The sequence below is a fragment of the Camelus dromedarius genome, chromosome 30 (genome assembly GCF_036321535.1).
Source record: "Camelus dromedarius isolate mCamDro1 chromosome 30, mCamDro1.pat, whole genome shotgun sequence".
Lineage (NCBI taxonomy): Eukaryota > Metazoa > Chordata > Mammalia > Artiodactyla > Camelidae > Camelus > Camelus dromedarius.
Window position 1 is genome coordinate 7,389,625 of NC_087465.1, and position 23,199 is coordinate 7,412,823.

At 35.6% G+C, this 23,199-nt stretch overlaps 1 protein-coding gene across 6 annotated transcripts in view; it reads left to right on the forward strand.

Annotated features, from left to right (window-relative positions):
• The window catches only part of YTHDF3 (YTH N6-methyladenosine RNA binding protein F3), a 33,461-nt gene extending 10,654 nt beyond the window's left edge, over window positions 1-22,807 (forward strand). For all 6 annotated transcript variants that reach the window (XM_031441561.2, XM_031441564.2, XM_031441563.2 and 3 more), the window contains 2 exons: window positions 4,428-6,026; window positions 19,679-22,807. In XM_031441561.2, the coding sequence (XP_031297421.2) occupies window positions 4,428-6,026; window positions 19,679-19,702 (1,623 nt within the window). In that variant the 3' untranslated portion in view covers window positions 19,703-22,807. The remainder of the gene's footprint in view (window positions 1-4,427; window positions 6,027-19,678) is intronic.
• Window positions 22,808-23,199: the final 392 nt, after the last annotated feature.

A 23,199-nucleotide genomic window follows, 5' to 3' on the forward strand; every position in this document is an offset into this window, starting at 1 on the left:
AGAGCATAAGGTATTTTACCTCCATTTTACCCTGAAGAATCAGGGTTACAGAAATTAAATGATCTGATGATCACTGACCAGAAAGAGGGAGAGTACAGAATTAACCCCATATCCTTGATTACTACAATCCCCGCATCATACAGTGATTTTATCCTTTAAGATCTGGACTGGACTAGGTTTGGAATTATACCACATTATTGGTGACTAATTTACATTTTAAATATACATTTTCAAGAGGCAAGTTAAGTCGTATTGATAAATATAAGTTGTTGATTGAATGTTTAATGTGTCCTAGGTACTTTGTCTTTGTTTCCTTTTAATAGCTGAGAAAGCAATTCAGAGTTTAAGTAACTTGATGCTGGCTGCATATAGTTGATAATACTGGGCTGGGATTAGAATTTAGATGCCTCATGGCTTCACCTCGACCCTGTGTTAATTAAATTGCCTCTCTCCAGGTTGTATTTCCCAGTGTATACTCTCGGTAAAGGGTTTGTGGATCTGTTCTTATGAATTTGTTCATTTATGTCTGTTGATTATTGTATCAGTGTTTATGTGTATGCATTATTTTCCCCTTTCTAATTTGTTCTTTGAGTAAGAGGGAAATACCAAGCATTTCACATCACTTTGCTTAAAGGTCAAATATCTTTAAACAAAAAAGTAAAATTTCACTATTCCTGCCCAATTTCAGAATTATAAATAATTTAAAGTGATTATTTATTTGGACATGAACTGTTAAATTGATTATGTTTTGTTGTACCAGGTTTGAAGTAAAAGGTGAAAGAAAGTAAGTTTTGAGTTACTATTTTCCATCATCAGTAAGTGGAGGTTTTGTTGCCCTCACTATCCAAGGTACATTCCTCTAATTGATATTCCACTTGGCTAGCAATTAAAAATTTATCTTACATTTAGCAAAACATATTTTTAAATATTTCCAATTATAACTGAAACTCTGCTAATTCAAAATATGTTGACCATATGTTATTTTTAAACTTTAGGTAGTTTCCTACAACTTTTTTTTTTCTCACTAGAACCCAAACCAAAAACCCTTGCCTTTTGGAAGGAGACTGCTTAAGTTACTTACAAGGAAAAACATCTCATTTGGCTTAAAACTACTGAAAGAATTAGGAAATAAACAGTTAGCGTTGTTTGATGAATGGAGAAAGCAGGCTGCTCATCCAGTGTACTCAAGGGTTATCCCAGGTGGTGGTAGCAGCACGTGGCCAGCTGTGTAGTCAGATGGAGACAGCCCCGCATCTCTGCTTACTAATCTGTGCTGTCCGTTTGATAAGACAGTTATGATTAATGGAACACATTTTAAAGTAATTTAAACTCCTCACTTCGACAAAATCCCTGATTTAGGGATGAAGTAGTAAAACTCATGATTTAAAAAAATAATTAAAAAGATACCTAATAAAAGCCCCCACACCCAAAAGGGTTTGGATCTGTTCCCTGTTCCAGCCCCAGAAGTGTCAGAATTGGCAAAAATTGGTTACCCATTAATCTAATAATGTAGGTTGGTGGGTCTTTTTTTTTTTTTTTTTTTTTTTTAAAGGAATCAGTATAGATTAGGTAACCAGTTAAAATAGGATTGACAAACTGACCTAGGGACCAAATCCAGTCCATGCCCTGTTTTCATTGAGGAAACTTGAGGTAGCAGCTTTCTATAAAGATGAATTTGTGACTGCAACCAGAGACTGTATTTGGCTTGTAAAGCTTAAAATATTTGCTCTTTGATTCTTTAGTTTGCTGGTTCCTGAATTATGTGATGGGTAGAGACAGATTAGGAACTTGATGTGTAACTGTTGTGTAAAATTCAGCATTTGTGAGGTTGTAATAAGAATATTCAGTGTAAGTTATGAGTGTAATTTTGCAAACACTTTATCATGAGGAGTGAAGTTAAAATTTTCCACCTTGTCCGTTTTTCCTCTCCCACATGGAGGTACGGACATACTGAGTCCCGATGTCAGTGCCAGCATTCTAAATTAAAACTTTGGAACTGGTCACCTCCATATTCAGCTCAGCTCTCTCTCTTCCCTCATTGGAGTTTATTTTCTTCTCTGTGCTGTGTCTTTAACTGTAGGTTTTCTTTTAGAATGAGTATCTTCTATCAGTATTTTTCACAATGTAGGCATTCAGTAAGTGGTTAAAATAAATAATAAAGTACTAAAGGAAACCTTTAGTGACTTTAAAAAAGTTTAAAAAATCTTAATTGATTGTATTTGTTCATTTATATTAGCCAAACTTTAAGCATTATCACAATGGCTTGAATTTGAAGTACTATGAATGCTTTTTTAGTTTCAACAGATAATTTAGTGCTTGAATTAAAAATGTACATGTGTGTATCCATGGCTACTAAAGTTTACTCATTAATTTAAGGATTTTTTTTTTTGAAAACCACTGTTGGTGATTTTGAGCTTCCCTCTCAGGTTTCATTTCCTTCATACTAATGTGAGCATTCTTTGAATATGTTTTGAAATATGGTTAATAATTATCTGATATAGTTAAAAGAATATGTTTAACTAAATTCGTAAATAGTTCACACGTACATTCCCAGTTTTGAATATGGTAAAATAGACTTATATCAAGTGTAGGTAATTTTTTTTCTTAAATAGTGCTAAGTGACACAGTTGTTTTAAGTTCAAGTGTTACTGGAAATACTCAGTAAATCTATGTCATAATAATTTAAATGCAGCCTTTGTTTGATTATCTTTTTAATTTAATCATCAGTTATTTCAAAAGAAAATATTAAATTAGCTTTCTCACAGTTAGACAGTTGTAACTGTTGTAAGGTATGTCACAAGTAACTTAATAGTAATAGTAAAAAGCATCTTAGTTTTCAGTAATAGGCCTTAAAAAAATTAAATGAATTCTGGGTAGTACCTATGATGTAATTGTCACACATTTATATTGATAAACTTTCTTTAGTAGGAAAGCAGTGACAGAATAGTCCCAAGAGAGTAACAGCCAAAAAAAGGAGGGGAGGTCTCTGTTTTGCACTTTGCTCCATTGCATTTTCCATTATGCTCCAGAGAACTTAGAATGTCTATATAAATAAGGTGAATAATCAGCCTTCCAAATGGTATTGACCCTTGCACGGGGATTACAAATTGTCCTGGCTGTATATTAGCTTAATTACAAATTCTAAGGCTCTGTCCAAGGCTTTAAAAATCACACCTAAACCAGAGTGAAAATCTATTGCAATCTGTCACTTGGTATCCTTGGGGAATTAGTTCCAGGACCCCCACTGATACCAAAATCCACAGATGCTCGAGTCCCATATGTAAAATGATGTAATATTTGCATATAACCTATGCACATCCTCCTGTGTACTTCAAATCATCTGTAGATTACTTATAATACCAAATATAATGCAGGTGCTGTGTAAATAGCTATGTAAGTAGCTGCTGGTATGGCAGATTCAAGTTTGGTTTTTGGAACCTTTTGGAAATTTTTTTTTCTGAATTTTTTCCATCCGTGGTTAGTTGACTCCATGGATGCAGAACCTGCAGATTGGAGGGCTGATTGTATCAGACATATTTTTGGCATAAGAAACCTACTTTTTATAAGAAATCTTTATAATATTTTATTTTTTTATACTGGTTAGTAACAAATTTGAGGTTTTTTTAAAAATAAAATTTGGTGCCTTGACTTTTGGCAAATCACTGATTAATATTCAGAATGAAGGCTGATTTAATTGTAGTACTTTTGGGAAAAATTACAGGGACTCACTATTTCTGAATGAAAATTCTGATCAGGAAGGTGGTAAGTTTATCGTGCAAAATAAAAGAGGCACTTGTTGCCAACCATTAAGAAACCATAGTTAGGATTTTATTCTCTTTTTCAAAACAAGCGAGGCACAACAAAACAAGAAACAAATTTGGATCATGCTCTAGGTAAAATCTTGAATCTTTTTTTCTTAGAGTATGAGCATTTCTCCATTTTATTTTTTCTTTGTAAAAGTACAAAATTTAATTGCTGAACTGGATTTCATCATATAGGTATACTGTAATTCCTCCATTGTTTGGCATAGTTTCCATGCTTGTTTAATCCTTGCGTATAAATTTTTGGGTACATCAGTTGCTCAAAATAAAGCTAGCAGTCAATATGTCTGCAAAGTTTACAGATCAACTTTCTGTAGAAATTAGAATATTTTAAAATTGTGCCCAGAGAATCTGGCTCTTAAAAATAATCCTCTTCGCCCCTGCCCTGGGGGAAAAAACCCCCTGCAATTTTATAACAAAGATGTTAAAATAAAAATCATTAGTAAATTTTTCTGTTGATAAAATTGGATTTGAAATTTTAGTTTTGTTTATCTGCAGCAGGTGCTCTGTTTTTCATTTATCTACAACTATCTGATCTTTCTGATGTTTTTTCCCCCTAATCTTCAGAGGACATTTCGCTCCTGATCATAATCTTTTATTTTCCAGAATAACAGCTATCCACCAATGTCAGATCCATACATGCCTAGTTACTATGCTCCATCCATTGGATTTCCATATTCTCTTGGGGAAGCAGCATGGTCCACAGCTGGAGACCAACCTATGCCATATCTGACAACCTATGGACAAATGAGTAATGGGGAACATCATTATATACCAGATGGTGTGTTTAGTCAACCTGGGGCATTAGGAAATACCCCTCCATTTCTTGGTCAACATGGATTTAACTTTTTTCCTGGTAATGCTGATTTCTCTACATGGGGGACAAGTGGATCTCAGGGACAATCAACACAAAGTTCTGCTTATAGTAGCAGTTACGGCTATCCACCTAGTTCTCTTGGGAGAGCTATTACTGATGGACAGGCTGGATTTGGCAATGATACTTTGAGTAAGGTGCCTGGCATTAGCAGTATTGAGCAAGGCATGACTGGACTGAAAATTGGTGGTGACCTGACAGCTGCAGTGACGAAAACCGTAGGAACAGCTTTGAGCAGCAGTGGGATGACTAGCATCGCAACCAATAGCGTGCCCCCAGTCAGCAGCGCAGCGCCGAAACCCACCTCCTGGGCCGCCATTGCCAGAAAGCCTGCCAAACCTCAGCCGAAACTTAAACCCAAGGGCAGCGTGGGGATCGCGGGCTCTGCTGTGCCGCCACCTCCTATAAAACACAACATGAACATTGGAACTTGGGATGAAAAGGGGTCAGTGGTGAAGGCTCCACCAACCCAACCAGTTCTGCCTCCTCAAACTATAATCCAGCAGCCTCAGCCATTAATCCAGCCACCGCCACTGGTGCAGAGCCAGCTGCCTCAGCAGCAGCCTCCGGCGCCGCAGGCGCAGGCGCAGCCGGGGCCGCCGCCGCAGGCCCAGCCGCACCCGGCGCAGGCGCAGCCGCCGCAGCTGCAGAGCCGCTGGGTGGCCCCGCGGAACCGGGGAGCCGGCTTCAGCCAGAACAATGGCGTGGGCGGTGAGAACTTTGGTTTAGGTGTTGTTCCCGTCAGCGCTTCGCCTTCCAGTGTAGAAGTGCATCCTGTGCTGGAAAAGCTAAAGGCCATAAACAACTATAATCCCAAAGACTTTGACTGGAACCTGAAGAACGGACGTGTGTTTATCATTAAAAGCTATTCTGAGGACGACATCCACCGTTCCATTAAGTACTCTATCTGGTGTAGTACTGAGCATGGTAATAAGCGTTTGGATGCAGCGTACCGTTCCCTGAACGGGAAGGGTCCACTCTATTTACTCTTCAGTGTGAATGGCAGTGGACATTTTTGTGGAGTGGCTGAGATGAAGTCTGTTGTGGACTATAACGCGTACGCCGGTGTCTGGTCTCAGGATAAGTGGAAGGGCAAGTTTGAAGTTAAATGGATCTTTGTCAAAGATGTTCCCAATAACCAGTTACGGCATATTCGCTTAGAAAATAATGACAACAAACCGGTTACCAATTCAAGGGACACTCAAGAGGTACCCCTAGAAAAAGCTAAGCAAGTGCTTAAAATAATTGCTACTTTCAAGCATACCACCTCAATCTTTGATGACTTTGCACATTACGAAAAGCGTCAAGAAGAGGAGGAAGCCATGCGTAGGGTAAGAATACGGTAATTTTTTGTGTGTAGGGTCATTTATTGGGGTGGTGTGCATGGATGGCTATCCTTTAATGCATTTTAGTATTACATTCTGAGTTTTAAGACCTTTACTCTGAAGGAGACCAACCACTTGGGTTAAGAAACAACTACAAACACCTTTGAAGGCCTGGATACCTTCCCGAGGGTAACTCTTACTCTGAATTCACTTCCTGTCTGTTTTTCTGACTTCTTAGGTGATAAAGGTCATTGAGTTCTGTTCACCAAAGCTCAGTGAGTTCTGCATTTGTAATTGAGCAGACTTAATTAGCTGGGTGGGGATTCTCATCACTAATCTTAAACATTGATTTTATGGGAAAATGTGTTTGAGATAGCTTTTAAATAAATGTTTGAATATTACTCATTTTGTATTGATGAGAAATAAAATAAGTTTTCCCCCAAGACTTCTGAGGCATTTTTATAATTTGTACATTTAAAGACTTGTACAGAATATACTAAGGTCTTTTACTTTAGGAAGCTACCTTAGCGTTGAGAAGACATGGCTTTTAGATTTAGACTCTACAGAAATTGATTTTTAATTCTCTTATTTACCCACTGGGAGATCGAGGGAGTTTTCTCCGGAAGTTACTACACACTGTGCTTGCGTCAGATTGGCCAGGCTTTGATCACAGCACCCAGAGCAGGTTGAGGATATGTTTTCTGTTGCAAACTACAAAAGTAAATTGTGGAGTCCTATTTTAGGGAGGAAAAGAGAATGGATGGAGTAGGCAACTAGCAAGATTTTTTTCATAGACAATATATTTAAATTTCAAATGAAGTAGGGCTAAAGTTAGAAGCTTGTCCAGTAAATTATGTTGGTTACTATGGAAAGCTTCTATGTAGAGATTAAGATAAAGCAGGAACTTTGTGTATCAAACATCAGTGATTCTGTGTGTGAACCTAAGTACCTTGTGGCTTCTTAGTCTGTGCAGAAGGAACAATTTCAAATTATCTTCACTGCTGAATAATGTTGAAATAATGATCCTAGAGCAGTAGATTCCAGAACTTAGACATGTATCAGGCTGCTTCCTGCAAATGCAGATTCTTGAGGCCACTCCTTATTTGGTAAGGGACCTGATCGTGTACGAGAACCTCAGATGATTTTGGTGCTAGTGCTTACTGTACTGAATTGTTAGAAGCTTTGCTTTGTAATAGTACAGATGGCTGTTAAAAGCCCTCCTCAATGTTTTAAATGGATTGCTGAATATAATTGAGTTTTCTCCAGGTTCAGTGTGGGAGATGAGGGGAAAAGGATCAAAAGTAGCTTTTGATTGAGTAAATGGTCATTTGCCATTACAAATAGTGAATCAGGAGAAATGATTTGCAGTGAGGAAGGTGGAATGCAAGTAAAGATTTCATTTTAGGATATGCTGATTTTATGATGCTTTTGAGAAATACAGACCATGAAATAAATCTAATTGGCAGTTAAATGTGGGAGTCAGATTTGGGAGCTTTTTGTTTTTAAACAGTTGATTCCGTGAAAGACGAGCTTACTCAGGGAAAAAAGATGCATGGCAAGAAAATATTCATCAATTCTTCTTCCTCCCACAGCTAAGGAGAGGTCACCTTTGTGTGTCTTCCCACATTTCTTCAATAGCCAGACTGAAAATTTATCCTAGCTTTTTTCTTTTTTTAATTATATAATTGTCTCAGGAATTGAGAGTTACATATTGTTTGGTAATCATATATACAACAATTTAAACTTTGTATTTTTAAATTTTAAAATTTCATATTGTTTCATGGCTTACTCCCCGTCGTCTTATGTTTAAACCCACCTTTGACATTTTTATTTTGAATCATAAGTTGTTTTACTATGATTTTTTTTTAAGAAAGAGTAATTTGATGATATATTTATTAAGCACTTCTACATCCAAAAAATGCCTTTCTTTGGCCATGGTATGTAAACAGCAGTTTTATCTGGATGTAAAATTCTTGGGTCACAGTCTTTTCATTCAGGCTTTACTTTAGTTTTCTATTTATAGTACATTATTTATAGTTTTATATTATGGAGAAGTCTGAAGGCAGCCTAAGTTTTTCTTTCTTTGGAAATAATTATTTCTGTCTGCGTGCACAAAATTTATTCTTGCCATTGAACATGTATGTGGAATGTGTACGATATGGATCTCTTAGAATTTTTCTTATTCCTTCATCTATAGCCCAAGATTTTTTTTATTTTGTTTTCATTTTTCTAGTAACATCTAAAAACTATATTGAGACCTTGCCCTTGAGTGCCATTGGTTCATTGGTTTTTATCTTTATTATTTTTCTTTATTTTGGAGAATTTCTCGAATTTGAATTTCCATGTCTTTGGCTTGATTTGCTTTGTGTTGATTCTGTGATGAGTGAGGTTTTGTGTTCTTCAGTGACAGTTTGTTTACATTGTCACATCTAGCGCTCCCTTCACATCTGTTGCTTTCTTACCTGAAAGTCCTTTGATCTAGAATCCATTTGATTTTATTGAGCACAAAGATGTCTGTTAAGAGTGTATTTCTGCTTCCTATAATTATCAGTTTTCGGAAAAATAACTAACTCAATAGAAAAATGGGCAAAAGTTATAGATAATCTTTTCATGAAAGAGGAAATAAATATGACTAGTAAGTATATAAAAAGGTATTTAATCTTACTAATATTCAGGAAGTGCAGATCCAGACTATAATGAGAACGTCTTTTATATCCACTCATTTGGCAAAATTAAGAAATTTGATAATATCAAGTATTGGGAGAGACTGTTGACCAACAAAATATCTCACGCTATTGCAGATGGGAGCATTAACTTGATACAGCCACATGGGCATGTAGTTTTGCATTTTTTTTTTTATAAAGCTAAACATTTCAGTACCTTATAATTAGCAGTTCTCCTCCAGGATATATTTCTAAGAAAAGTTTCCCACATACCCCAGAACACATGAGAATGTTCTGAGGAGCACAGTTGATAATAGTAAGAAACAAAAACAAAACAGGGAACAACTCAAATGGCCATCAGCAGGAACATGTTTTTGCTTTATATTTTTTTGAGCAAGTTGATTTTTTATGGAGTAGGGGGAGGTAATTAGGTATTTAATTAATATTTATGTATGTATGTATGTATGTATGTATGTGGGGGGGGCGGTATTGGGGATTGAACCCAGGACCTCATGCATACTAAGCATTCTCTCTACCACTTAGCTCTGCCCTCCCCCTTTTTGAACAATTTGAGAGTACATTTCGTACATCATGGCTCTTTACCCCCAAAAAGTATAGTGTGTATTTTTTCTTGTAGTATAAGATCCAGGCTAAGATTAGAAAAACACTTTTGAATAGTAAGAACAGTTTTAGAAGGTTTATACTAATCTGAGTTCAAAATCTTTGCCTTCCCCAAGTTTGAGAAGATTTTTTTCCTATACTTTATAGAAGTCTATAAGCTATAAAAGTTTTGTAGTTTAAAATTTTACATTTAGATTTGTGGTTACTGTAGCTTGCTTTCATTTCTCTTAATGTGTTCATATTTTTCTTTTAAATTCTTGAACCTGCTTGTGATAGCAGACAAGAACTTTAAAAAGCTAACTTCATCTTGTCATTGTTGGGTTGTTTTTATTGACTGATTTTTTTTCCTCTGGTTATTTTGGCAATGGAGGAATTCCCCAGCTTGCTTTGCCAGCACAGCACCCTATGGAGGAGCTGACCAGACATATCCTGTCTGGTTATTTAAAACTTGGAAAGTCAGGCTCTCTACTTTAGAGTGAGGGGTAGTTGTGAGACTTAAAACTGCAGGAACAGTCCATGCCAGCTATTGTAGTATTTGTAAAGTTCTTCATTCTTAGATTTGGGCATGTAATTTTGATATATTTGATTAAAATCAAGCTTGATGAAAAGACAACCGAGACAAACCCTCTAAAAAGAAATAGGTAATTCAGAGAGCAGAACATAATTTATACAACTAAATTTGACTTGTTAGGTTTCATATGTAAAAAAAAGAAAACCAGAAAGTGTTCTTGGAAATGAAAGACATGATTGTCAAATTTTTTTTAATTAGTTTTTTTGTCAGCAAGTGGATTAATAGAATGTCAAGTTTTAGATCCAGTTAATGATCTGGAATTTCAAATCAAAGAAATTTCCAAATGTGGAGCAATAGAGATGAAAAGTGTAAGCGGTGAAAGGTGCGGGAGAAAGGAGGCCCACTGTCTCTAAAGCAGTCAAGGGGAAGAAAGAGTAAAGAAAAATTTCCAGCTCCAAAAGATAAACATTTTCAGAAGGAACGGGCTCACTGAGTAACCAGTAGGATTCTTTAAAATTTTAAAAGGAGAAAAAGACTAGATAAAGAGACAAGCTTTCTAAGCAGAAGACAAATTAGCTAAAGTCACTACAAAGGAGAGAGAATCTATTGTCACAATTCTCTCATCCACAACTCTGGACACATATATAAAATCTTATCTTGTAGTATAGGTCCGTAGGGCATAGAATTTTGAAGATGAGTGTCGAATTATATCAGTGAGGGGGGAGTGCAAAATAGAGAGCTCAGCTTTGTGACAAACTTAAGGAATTTCAGCAGAATGAAAAGGAATTCAAGAAAGATAGTAATACCTGGTAGCTGGATATACTAGAACAAATCTCTCTCAACAGGGACTCTGTCTGCATTCGGAGACAGGTCTTCTTTGTGAACAGTGGATTTCAGGACTGTAAGCATCTCTCTCTGCTCTGTCTGCTAAGTGACATTGCGGTCTTCGAAGCCTGACAAAAGACAGGAGCCCTTGGTTGGGAAGCACTGACCCTGGAGATGCCCTGTGAGAACAGGACTTGATTTATTCTTTGCTGAATCCCTATCACCTGATGCTCCGCACATTGTAGGTGTCTATTAAACATTTGTTAAATGAGTAAATTCTTTGAAGAATCTCTTTTCTTTTGGAAAGTTTGAATGTCATAGAATTTTTATCGGTTTAATTACTTTATGTAGGAACTGATACTTGATCATTCAAGTTACATAATAAAAGCCGCCCATTGGTTTTTCCATTTGTAGAAATGGACAATAGTACATAAAAGATTTAATTATAGTTAGAACAAAGTATTATGAGATGGTGTGGGAAGGAAAGGTAAACAAATGCACAGATTTTTCTCATCTTTTCGAAGGTAACAATTGTTGAAAGATTATAATTATATATCAAGCAATTGTTTGAAGTCATAAGGATTGTCACTAGAAATAAAAATAGAGTGAGTTCTCGTGTGAGAAGGAGGAGGGAGGAGAATATTACATTCATTGTGAGGATTGCTCATCAGATACAGTGGGAATTGCTCGTGTCTAAATTGAAAAATCAGGAAATTTATGTATTAGTGTGCTACTTAAAGTTACAATGGTAACCTGTCAGAGGAACTTAAAATAGAACTAGAAGAGGATAGGGGAGGTTTTACTTCATCACTTTAACTTGCAGTTACATCACTTCTAACGATAAAGCTAGTTTAATTAGAAAATAAAGAAAACAAAGAACTAATAATGACCGAAGTATATTTGTCCAGGAGTAGTCTACATAGCTGTAGAATCTGCTTTTGACTATTTAGATAACCTTTTGGTGAAATTTTACTTCTGTTGTACTAAATTAAACAAGTGTATTTTTTCATTCTTATAAATCCTTATTGCTTAGGAAACATTTTGAGGTGAGAATTTTAGTTTAATAGCTCTTTTCATTCCATATAGGAATAATTAGTGTTCTTAGGTCCCTGTTATTTTGAGATGAACTTCTAAAATTTGGCATTTACCTATTCCCTTAAAAGGAAATGAAGCCCTGCAGCTGATGCAGAAACAAGCAATGCATTGATTGTGATAAAATCCCTACTAAATAATTTTAATTTCTAGAATCCTCTCTGTATTTCAGTCATGTATGCTATTTTATATCATTGGTTATTTCCAAAGTAAATTTTAGTTCCTGATACATAGTTTTTTTCACAATTGGAATAATTTTGATTCTGAAATGAGATGATTTTAGGTATGTCTCAAAGTAATCAAGTTTGTGTTAATATGCAAGAAATTACTTAATAGTTACACCTGTGGACAACAGTAAGCATTTTCCTGAAAGTTCTATGCTGCTTTTTCTCAAGTAGAACATTTAGTTTAATGCTTTCCCATTAATCAGATTACAGTTCGTAGGATCAAGAATGGGTTAAATATCTATTTGACTGCCTTTTAGTAAACTTTTATGGTTGCAGATGTCTGTTGGTGAGTTGACTATAATTAACAAAAATAAATTCATTATATAAAATCTTGCTTTCCCTTTGAGCTTCACTGTAAAATTTGAAGAGTATTTCTCTGGAAATAGTTTTTGGCACAGGATGTATCACACTTAATAGAATAAATTTATATTAGATATTTAAGGGAGTAATCCTCTGATGAGACATTGAGTCATATTTTGAATAGTCAAGATGACTCTGTTTTTATGTAGTAATGCTCTGAACTTGGTAAGTATTCTTTATAAGCCAGAGGTGGGAAGAAGGTACTTCAGTTAGCATTTTATAACATTGATTTTTTTTCCCCCTCAGATTAATTTTGTTGCCCCGTAGGAGAGTTAATAGTGGCTATGTTAAGTTCCAATGACGATAAAGAACTTAGTGAATTTTTAGGAAAAGAATTAACTATAGTTTATTGGGTAAATCACAGCTCTTTGGGAGAGATTTCTTTCACATCTGTGATGGTGTGAACAGTCATGCTTAAATTGAATGCTGTATTCAGTTAGCATTTGAAGTAGCAACCGCAAATGCATGATTCCAGTCAGCCCTGCGTATCCGTGGGTGTGGAACCTATGGATACAGAGGGCCAGCTGAAGGGATTTGAGCATCCTCGGATTTTGATATCCACGGGGTCCTGGAACCAGTTCCCTGCAGATACTGAGGGGCGATTTTACTTCAGGAACATACATGTTTAACTTTAACTGAACGTGAGAAGTTTCAGGAAGTAACTTAAATTACTGAATTATCTTCCCTGTTTACATAATAGTTTATTTTGAAAGTTTGACATGCATTTTCTTAATTTAGAACTTTAATAACTATATTGCACTCTAATTTCTGAGTGAAATTGATTTTACTGTTTCTTAGCAGAAAACTTGGAATATTTTGAAAGGTGTTTCAAATCTAGTAACTTAAACATGTGATACTCTTATTTGCATTTGAAATAACATAAGAGAATGGAAAAAAGATAGGATATATAGTAAAAGGTGTAGGATGTAAAAAAGCTACAGGTGGACAGTTCCACTTGTGAACAACAGTCTGGAGCATAATCATTTTACTGTTACTTTCATTTTGTTGTAGAGTCCAAAATCTCACTCCAAAATAGGGTTTGTGTATTAATTCCTGTGCTTGGCTTTAACACCTGTCACCAGGTCCCAGATCAGTCTTTTTTCTTTTTTTTTCCCGTGAGAATTCTAGCATGTATCTTATATTTGAGTCAACCTTTATCATTATATATTTAGATCCTGCAAGTCCTTTTCTTAACTATGTTCCCTTTTATTCATTCAGCAGATAAATATTAAAGATTGTCAGTAAGCCGTCCAAGATAAATAGCCCTTTTTTTTTTGTAAAACTCATAGTTCTTGGAGAGACAAACATAATTTCTCTCAGTAAAATTTTGTAGTTTTCACTGTTGAGGACCTGAATGTCTCTTACTGGATTTATTGCTAAGTATTTTATATTTTTTTAGTGCTATTGGAAATGTAATTTTTAGTTTTCCCAGTTGTTTGCTCCTGGTTTATAGAAATGTCCTGTGTCGTGCGTGTGACCATGCTAAATTCACTTACGAGTTCTAGTAGTTCTAATAAAACATCCTTAGGATTTTCTGCCTAACAATTATATCTGCAAATCGAGGTCCTTATGCTTTTTTCTTATAATTTTTTTATTTCTGTAGTATTACTTAAACATAAAATTCAGTGAAAACTTTAACCAAAATGAGACTCCGGAAAAACAAAAAGTTAATTTAATGTGGTAAGTGGTATTATTTTGCTGAAACTAAATCACAGCTCAAAGCATGAATTAGTCCTAAGTCTTAGGACCGTGTTTTTTACTCTCCTGCGGACCACTGAAAACTGTCCTGTGTTATGACTGTCCTCCACCATTTTTCACTGTTTGAACTTCATCCTGACTTCCATTTTACAGTACAGTCTGAGGTTATTTGATCTTTCGTACAGATGAATAGTTTAGATATTATTAGACTGCATCTGTTCTTTTCTCAAACCTGACATACTTCTTTATTTTATAAATGCAAACGTGGGCATGGCAGTCTTATAAAGCGGTTCTCTATTACAGTGTGGTCATGCAGAGGATCTGAAATGTTAGCGTCTCACTTACATGGAAACATAAGTTTAAAAAATCTGAAGAATTGATTTTCAAAAACAACCTTCACAGCATATGTTTTGTTCTTTCCCTTGATGATCTTTTGGTTTTGAATTTATTTTACTTTGCAGAATTGGTCTGTTTCCTTTACACTCTTTGTCTTTTGCTCTCTTAATGCAAAAGGATCCATCCTGTTCTTGGGACAGTGCCTGTCAGAAGCTTGTCTCAGTATCAGAGCACTTCAGTGGCTCTGGACAAATGTTGAGGGTTTTGAACGGCTGGGGGGTTTGTTCATCTCTCACTGCCCTTCTTCTGCTCTTTGGCCTGAATCTTTCCAGTCTTGTCAGCCAACCTATGCAGAATCCATTCCTGGTAAGTCATTACTTTTTCTGAAGAATTGAATATATTATGTATTTCAGTTTTAGTCATTGTTCATCTCTAAACTTTATCTTTTCTTGAAACGTGCACTGTTCTTTAAAATTAAAATTATAGCCTGATATTTCATCAGTTTTAACTTTGGGGCAGAATTTAAGTAACACTTTTATCCTCAGAAACAATAAAAAGAGAAGCAGAGGAGCCATTAAAATAACAATATCCTGTAGATCATATGTATATTTCTACAGCCATATGATACTTAATATGATATTTAAAGGCTGTAATTTTCTAATTTTTATTATGGTTTTTTAAAATCTTTATCTTGAAACAATTTTAGATTTACAGAAATGTGGCAAAGGTAATATGGGAAAATTTTTAATATCCTTTATTTAGTTTTCTCCTATTATAACATCTACATAATTATATTCATCCAAACTAAGGAATTAACATTGGTATAATACTGTTAACTAAACTACAGACTTTTTTGGATTTCTTGTTTTCCCATTGATGTCTTGTATTTAAGATCTGGAACACAACTTTGCATTTAGTTGTCATGTCATCTTACTCTCCTTCAAGCCATGTCAGTTTCTCTGTCTTTCCTTTTCTCATGGCTTTAACATTTTTGAAGACTACTGATGGGGTGACCCTCAATATTGCATTCTCATGATTAGATTGAGGTTATGGGATATTGGGAAGAATTACCACATACATGATGTGTCCTTCTCATCTGATCATACATAACTTGTTACTGGTGCTGTTAACTTGATGTGGTTAAGCTGTCTGATAGGCTGGTAGGATTCTCCAGTGTCAATGTCCTTTTTTTTTTTTTTTTTAATGCTCTATTCTTAGAAGCAAAGTAGTATGCCCAGTCCACACTGTAAAGGGGGAACATCAAGCCCCACATCATGCAAGGAGGAGTATCAAGTAAAATTTTTTGTGATTATTTAGCTCTTCTGTTTGTTCTTTTTCCTGCTTCTAGAATGTTCGTTTTGCCTTGGCTCTGTCCACCAGTTTTATTTTTTCCTTTGTGATTTCCAGCTCGCTCTTCCTGCTCAGTAGTTTGAGATATTTCTTGGACTTAATGTTTTACTCCCCAGAAGGGCAGTGAACATTTCCCTCTTTAATTCATCCACTCAGATTTTTAGTTTGAAAATCAGATAGGTGTTGCTGACTCCTTCAGTACTTCCATTTTATTGTACTTGTGTTCTAAGTGATTATTCTCACTTTCCTTCTCTATAGTGTGCCTTCTTAGATACGCAGTTGCTTTTTCCCTTGTGGCTCATTTGGACTCAGGTCTGATTACTGAAATATTGCTAGTAATGATAAACGTACAGATGATTAAAAGGAAACAAGTTATTTACCTGTAATGTTAAGGGCAAGCTGATGGCCTCTCTGAGGACACTAAAGAAAATTTTGTTTTCAGCTCTTTCCTAGCCTTACTGGTAGGGAAGTTCTTAGCTCGTCTGTTAAGCTGTGTCAGAATGGATTTGCAGGTAAACCTCGCAGAGTTTGTTGCCACAGGTCAAGTTCTAGGTCTTGGCCTTAAGATCTCCAGTGCCTTTGCTCAGCTCTGGGTGAGGAAGAATCCTTATTATGCCAGAGGCTCCAAAGCCCTGATCTTTAAATCTGCCTGGTTGAGACATAGCTCTATTAATAGAAAAGGGGGGGGGGTTCTTCTGCAGATTGTTTTTTGAATTGTTAATCATTAAAAACAAAAGCTGAGTTTTGTGAATCATTTTGGAAAGTGTATCCTAAAGAGTGTACGTAACTGAAGTGCTGTCTTCTGAACTGTCACTAGAGGCTTAGTTGTTTCCCAGGTGTGCTGGCCCATGTCTCCTTCTGTGCAATTCAGGTTTCCTTTCTCCCCTTATAACTGCCAGCAAGACACCAGCACGTGTAACTAAGATGTCAGCTGTGTAATATGTACCTGGTTTTACAACAGCACTAGTTGTATCACTGATGGCTCACCACGTCTTAAGTCTAGTATTTCTTGTCACCTGTAGCTGGATAGCATGCCCATTCTCATTATATTCGAATCAAATATTTATTTAATACTAACAGTATCAGACACTGTTCTGGATATTGTTAATATAAATGTGGGGGTGTTTTTCGTTTTTCTCCATAAAGCAGAGGTATTGACGACCCTGTAGACTTCAGGAGGACTTGAGTTTTGTTGATAGACATTTACCATGGTGAGGACTTCAGTCAAGTTTGTATCCCCATCCCAGACCTATCCTTCTGTGTCCAGACTCATGTATCCAGTTGCCTGTTTGACGTCTTCACTTAGTTGTCCAATAAGCATCTTAAATTTAGCCCGACTCCTGTTTCTTCACCTGCCCCAAACCTTCTCCCTCTCTGTAGAGGGCACCACCGTCCTTCCAGTTGCTTAGGCCAGTAACATTACACTCATGTGTGCTACTTCTTTCACACCCATATCTGATCACTCTATCAGTAAATCTTGTTGGCTCTGCTTTCAAAATGTACCCCCAAATCCAGACACTTTTCAGCATTGTTCATTCTGGTGTAGGAGTTACTGTTACTGTTGTTGTACTGGAGGATGATGATGCTAGCCTTCTTACTGGGCTTCGTGCTCCTATGTTAGCTCCTCTCTGTATATACTCTTACCATCAAAACAGCTCGCAAGAGACCCTTTTGTGACAGGTGAGACTGGACTCAATTTTCTCATGCTTTTCTGCAGTTAGTATCAAAGTATTGCTAACCTCAAAATACTAAGTATGTAGTGATTCTTTTATCTCTAACAGTGGTTTTTGCCTGAGTCTGTTTTATCTGATTTGAATATGGTTGTTTCAGCCTTTATTTAGCTTGTTTTTCATTATTTTTAATTTGTGTCCTTATGTTTAAGATTTATTTCTTGTAGATCATATGTTACTAAATCTTTCTTAAATTTAAATCTGAGCTGTTTCATTTTCATTGATGAACCTGTGTTTTTGATTGCTTGATATATATGTAAAAATGACATAAATGTATAGTTCTGCCATTTTACATTTCCTTTCTAATTAACCTAGGTCTTTCAAGCTCCTCCCTCCCCTCTTTGCTGTCCCGTTGGATTGGCGGAGTTTTTACAGTTTTCTTCTTTTCCTGTCTACTGAGTTAGAAGTTATGCATTATGTTCATAGATGTAATCTGTGTATTTTACTGATTCAGTTAAGGGTGTCACAGTTTATTACAGCTCAAACTGAAACAGCATCTCTAACTTCTATTTAAATAACACATGATCCTCATTCATACATATACCTGATCACCTCCCACTGATTAAACCTCTCTTTGTCTAATTTATCCTGAAGTAGCATTGCCCATTTTCCTTATTTTTGGGGCTCTTCATGGAGCTGATGAATTTCTCTAGTTTTAATCAGTCATTTTATGGAGAAGAATGAACAGCGAGCTGTTACCTCTTCTTTCTTTAAAACCTCTCTTCGTGTTTTATATCCAGCTAATTAAAGCAGGCGTCAACATTTCTCGTACAAATCTGTTTCCTTCAGCTGAGAACTAAATTTTCTTTATGTTTAGGCTGTTTTTTTTAAAAGCTTTAGGGCCTTTGTAAAATTAGACTACAGCATCTTGGCTCCAAATTCTTTTTTTTTTGGTGTTTTTTTCCTTTGCTTATGTTGTTGGATTTTTGTTTTTTGTTTATCCTTTTGAAACATGATTAATTAGCTAGCTCTGTATCTGTTTTCCGTTTTTGTTTTATTTGATTTCTTTAATTAAATTGAAATTAGTTTCTTTAATTTGTTTAGTTCTTTAATTTATGCTTATGGGTCTATAAAGTAATTTATTTGTAGTTACTGTGTAGTAGGACATTTGTTTGTTAGCTTTCTGCATTAGATACAGTTATTCAAGTTCTAGGAATATAAAAATGAAAAAGGAATTTAGTAACAACTTAAAGTTCTCTTTGGAATTTAAAATACAGTTTTCTGATGGTGTCGCAGAGGATGGGACATTGATTTGACCATTTGCTAAGTATGTAAATATTTATTACGGAACATATACTACTCATGAAAAATTGGAACAGGAGTAGTGAAACCAAAAATAGAGTGTCTTGTAATGTGTTAGACACAAGTGGCTTTGAAGGTGTGGTCCTTGGAGCAGCAGGGTCAGGGTCCCCTGTGAATGTGTTGGAACTGCGGTCTCACGGGTCCAGCTTCAGGCCTTCGGGGCCCAGGAGGCAGTGTTCCCACAAGCTGCCCAGGTGATTCTGACGCTGGCTGAAACTTGAGAACCAGTGAGTTCCTCGTCACAGCAGACGGCACACACAGACTGCATGCTGCAGTCACTCGATAGGCGTGCACAGTGCTGGGCAGCTGTTTTTTCAAGGACCAGTATTATAGGTTATTTGGTTAATAAACATCATGAAAATATCACTCAGTTAAACTTTTGTTCAAGGGGTTTCTGCTTTCTTAAAAGGAATTATTAATAATAATAAGTATTAATATTTCTTGATGTGAAATTTATGCTGAGTGTGAGAGTATGATGTAAGGAAGCTTGTGATTGATGTTTTGAGGTTTTTTTTTTTTAAACACTGAAAGCTTAATTTATTGCAGCTCTTTTCTTTTCCTCTTAACTTTACCTCAGCCAATAGTTTTCAAATTGCTTCAGAGGACTTTCCGTCTGTCTGATACCTAAGCATCAAAAACTCACTGAAAGGGCAGGAAGGACATTACTGTAATATTCTCACCTCAACAGAACTCTGGGGGAAAACAGGGCTGTGGAGAGAGCCTGTGGTCTCCTGAAGTAGGTTTTTGTTTGGATTTCTTTATTTTCAAATGGTTTGTGGTGATCCCACAGTGTGTTTAGGTGTTAGTGAATCATTTTTAACTAATTACTTGAGTTAGTATTGGAAGAACGTTTTGTGGAGATGGTTTATGTTATATGTGAGTATAATTTAAATCGTTAAATAATGATGGTGTTTTGTTAAAGGTCTTTGTGTTTTTCTTTCAGGAGAGAAATAGAAACAAACAATAACCATATGAAGATGTCCTGTTAGAATTACAACACTAATGATGTAGACTCTGGAAATGCCTAATAAGTCAAAGAAGACGTTATTAAAGCTTTTTTCTGCTTAAGGTGACATCTTTGAACTCTAACACAGAATTGACTCTTCTTGTAATGGTTTTCATTAGCGCATCTGCCCTTATACTCTCACCAAACACACTTGAGAACTGTAACTTCGTCAAGCACTTTCTGTCCTGAAGCTTTTACCAGTATCTGCTGTCTTTTGTAATTATGCATCCTAGCTAAGGCACAGAAGACTGAATGAATGCAAGGATTCATTAACTCTTTGAGTTTGTTAAATACTAACAGTTAACCGTTAGAAGTGGTTCGATGATGTTAAGAGTCACACTGCTTCAACTTTTTCTTTGTTGTAGTTTTTAAATTGTCAATTTTTAGCTATTTGACAGATTAAAAGCAAAATAATCATGCCATATTTAGTCCTGGAGTTCAAGTCTAAATGTTTATGTGAAAAATTATTGTAGTAAACTTTTAATATGGCAAAGCAACCTTAAGCTCTATTTTAGCCAAATGAAACATAATCTGAGATTATATTAGAACATTTCCCTTGTCTTCAAACTGTTTGGTGTAACAGAATATTGATATGCAGCTTGGTGGGTTTCACCAGTTAATGCACATTCTTCTCCCCTCCCTCCCCCAATAATATGTATACTGAAAAATGTGCATTTGTCTGAGGAATTATTTTGTTTGCTACCACTTAATGAATCTCAAAATTTTGAGTAAATGTACCTCAGTCTAATCAGACTTTTTATGACCTTTATAACTACATTTAAAACCCTGAATTCCTATTTCTGGGTGTTTGCGAGCCTGATTGCTATCATGAAGTAAAAATTTATTACTCTAGATATTCACTAGCTAAATAAACATAGTTCTTGTTTAGCAAGCATATATTGTTCCTCATCTCTTTTCTCCAGCTTTTGCAGTGTCCTGGCATCCTTAAAATATTTGAAAATATGGCCTTGATCCATGGATTAAATCAGTATCTAAGTGAATGTGTTGATGTTTTATTGATCAGATCTATATAAATGGGAATACAACATATCTCTGGGTATTCTTATAGTTACCTTTTTAACATCTTATTTTTTTCATTAATTACATATCAACATTAATTTTGTATCTTGAAACAAATTGATTTTGTATAATTAAATGTGTCAAGCATCTGTATTAACTAATTTGATGGCATAAAGTTATGAAATGACGTACTGCCCCTTACATTACTGTTCCAAAAGGAGGAAGCTATGTAGAAAGATGTGTTAAGGGTGAAAATAGCAATACAGTAGATTTGAATACCTTGATGTTTTGCGTTACTCCATTTATGTTTACATCATGTTTAGAAATGTTTTCATTTACTATGGTCTTTGGTCACTTCAATTCAAAACTTTAGTGACAGGTATTTTTTTTGAGGCTCATCATTTATATGATTTTTTTTTTGTACAATGTTTTCTTAAAATGTACAAATGCTGTATTCAAGTGAAAAAAATGCAGTATTTGTAGATAAATTGTAGCTACTTCACAGTTCTTTGGTAGTCCCAGTGTAGTTATTACTAGTGTTTACTGAAGGGAATGTCAGAATATTAATAATATATTACAAAACAAAGACTTTCTTAAAGGAAAATTGCACCTATTTTACCTTTTTAAGAGTAAGCCATGAAATCTTGTAACATGTCTCTTAACTATTTATAATGAAAATTGGCATTTGGGTTTAGTCACCACAGCAATGTTCTACATCCCTAAGATTACATAGGTAGGACATGTCAGAGGGGACTTTTGTCACTCTGGAGGTCCTATTAGAGAAAACTGTAAAGGGGTGACCTTGTAGAAAGGATCTGAGTCCTCTCTCTGAGGTTCTCTTTTTCTTGGTGCTTTATTAGCAACTCTGAACATTTTTATAAAACTAGTTACATTATAAACGGATTGAAACGTACCTAATTTACACTAGGTTTCTGTGTAAGAAATGTCACGGAAACACTCAGCAAGCAGGCTGATTGCAACAGCCGACTCAGAACTGTCGAATGTAACTCAGTAGTCTACTCATGGTGAGGAGTACATCCCAGTGCCTTTAACCTGGATTTCTAATATTAAGTGAAATGGGTGCAGCATTCCTTTGGGAAAACAACAACAACAACAACAACAACAAAACACTTTAGCTTTTCGATCGTGTTTTTCTTTTCCCCTCATATAAGTTTCCTTCAGAGCGCCTACTTTCTCTTCCTCCTTGGTCTGTCAGTGGATGGCAGTGTCCTTCCTCTAAGTGAAACGATCGCAGGTTGTCTCAGCAGCACATACAGAAAGGTTTCTTAACTGTAGGGACCGAAAGGGAGAGAAACAGGGCTCTACCGCAGGAGACTGATGAAATGTTTCGAATAATCACAAATTAAAACATTGTTGGCCCAGTAAATTTCTTGCTTGATGTTTTTCCAAGACCTGGTTTGAATGTTTCTTAATTCAAGTTATCTTATATGGGTGTTTTATTTTGAAAGGTATTATAGTTTGTATATTTAACAGTAAGGGGGAAAATGTAACCAAAATTAGTATTCTTTCTCTATGCGTATTGGTACTTGAAGATTCCTTTCAAAAGAAACCCCAGCCTTTTCCTAAGTTCAATACTTACTTCCTCATTTTAACTTAAGTGATCTTTCTAATTCAAAAGCTGTGTTCTTTTTGAATACCATGCATGGGGGTTAAGCTGATGTTAAAACAGTTTGCAATAAAAAAGAATCAGCTTAAGTCATTTAATCATTTCAAGTGCATTTCTGCATCCTATAAAAATAAGTGAGAAATTTAAGAGAATTGTGTTTCATTAAGTTTTGCATATCTTTTGTTATGCCATGTAAATTCCCTTCTTTTTCATATGATTAAAGAAAGGTTAAGATAAAATGATTAGTTCATTTACATTCACTTGTAGCAATTACATGAGATTTGAATTTTGTCGTGTTTGGGTTTGTTCATTCCTGTGAATGATGGTACAGTTAGGTGAGATTTTCTGTTATGGTACCCAAACTCACCATTTGGTCCTCTTTAATCTTTGAGGGTTTCAATAAAAATTGTTCACTCATACCTGTGTTCTTTCCATTTTATCTTTATAAATATGTATTGCCTGCCAGAAAACGTAACATTTTTGTTAAATCTGTTATGTATTTCCTGATTGACATACTTTTCGAGTACAGATAGATTATATCACTTGATTTAGTTCGCCATTTAAAATTAAGTGGGGGAATTAAGGAGAGGAGAGGTAACATTTTGTCCTAACCTTTATGCACTCCCTTGACCTTATTGCATTACATGCTCTTAATGCTGAGCTTAGAGCGAAAGAGGAAGAGAGCTATTTCTTTTCATGTGATAGGAGGCAGTATTGGCACCAGCTGTCTAATAACCCTAATCCCACATCCTTGGTCCCAGGGGATGCTTTTCTAATAGCGTGTGTCCACTGTCCTTTGGGTTGGCCAGAG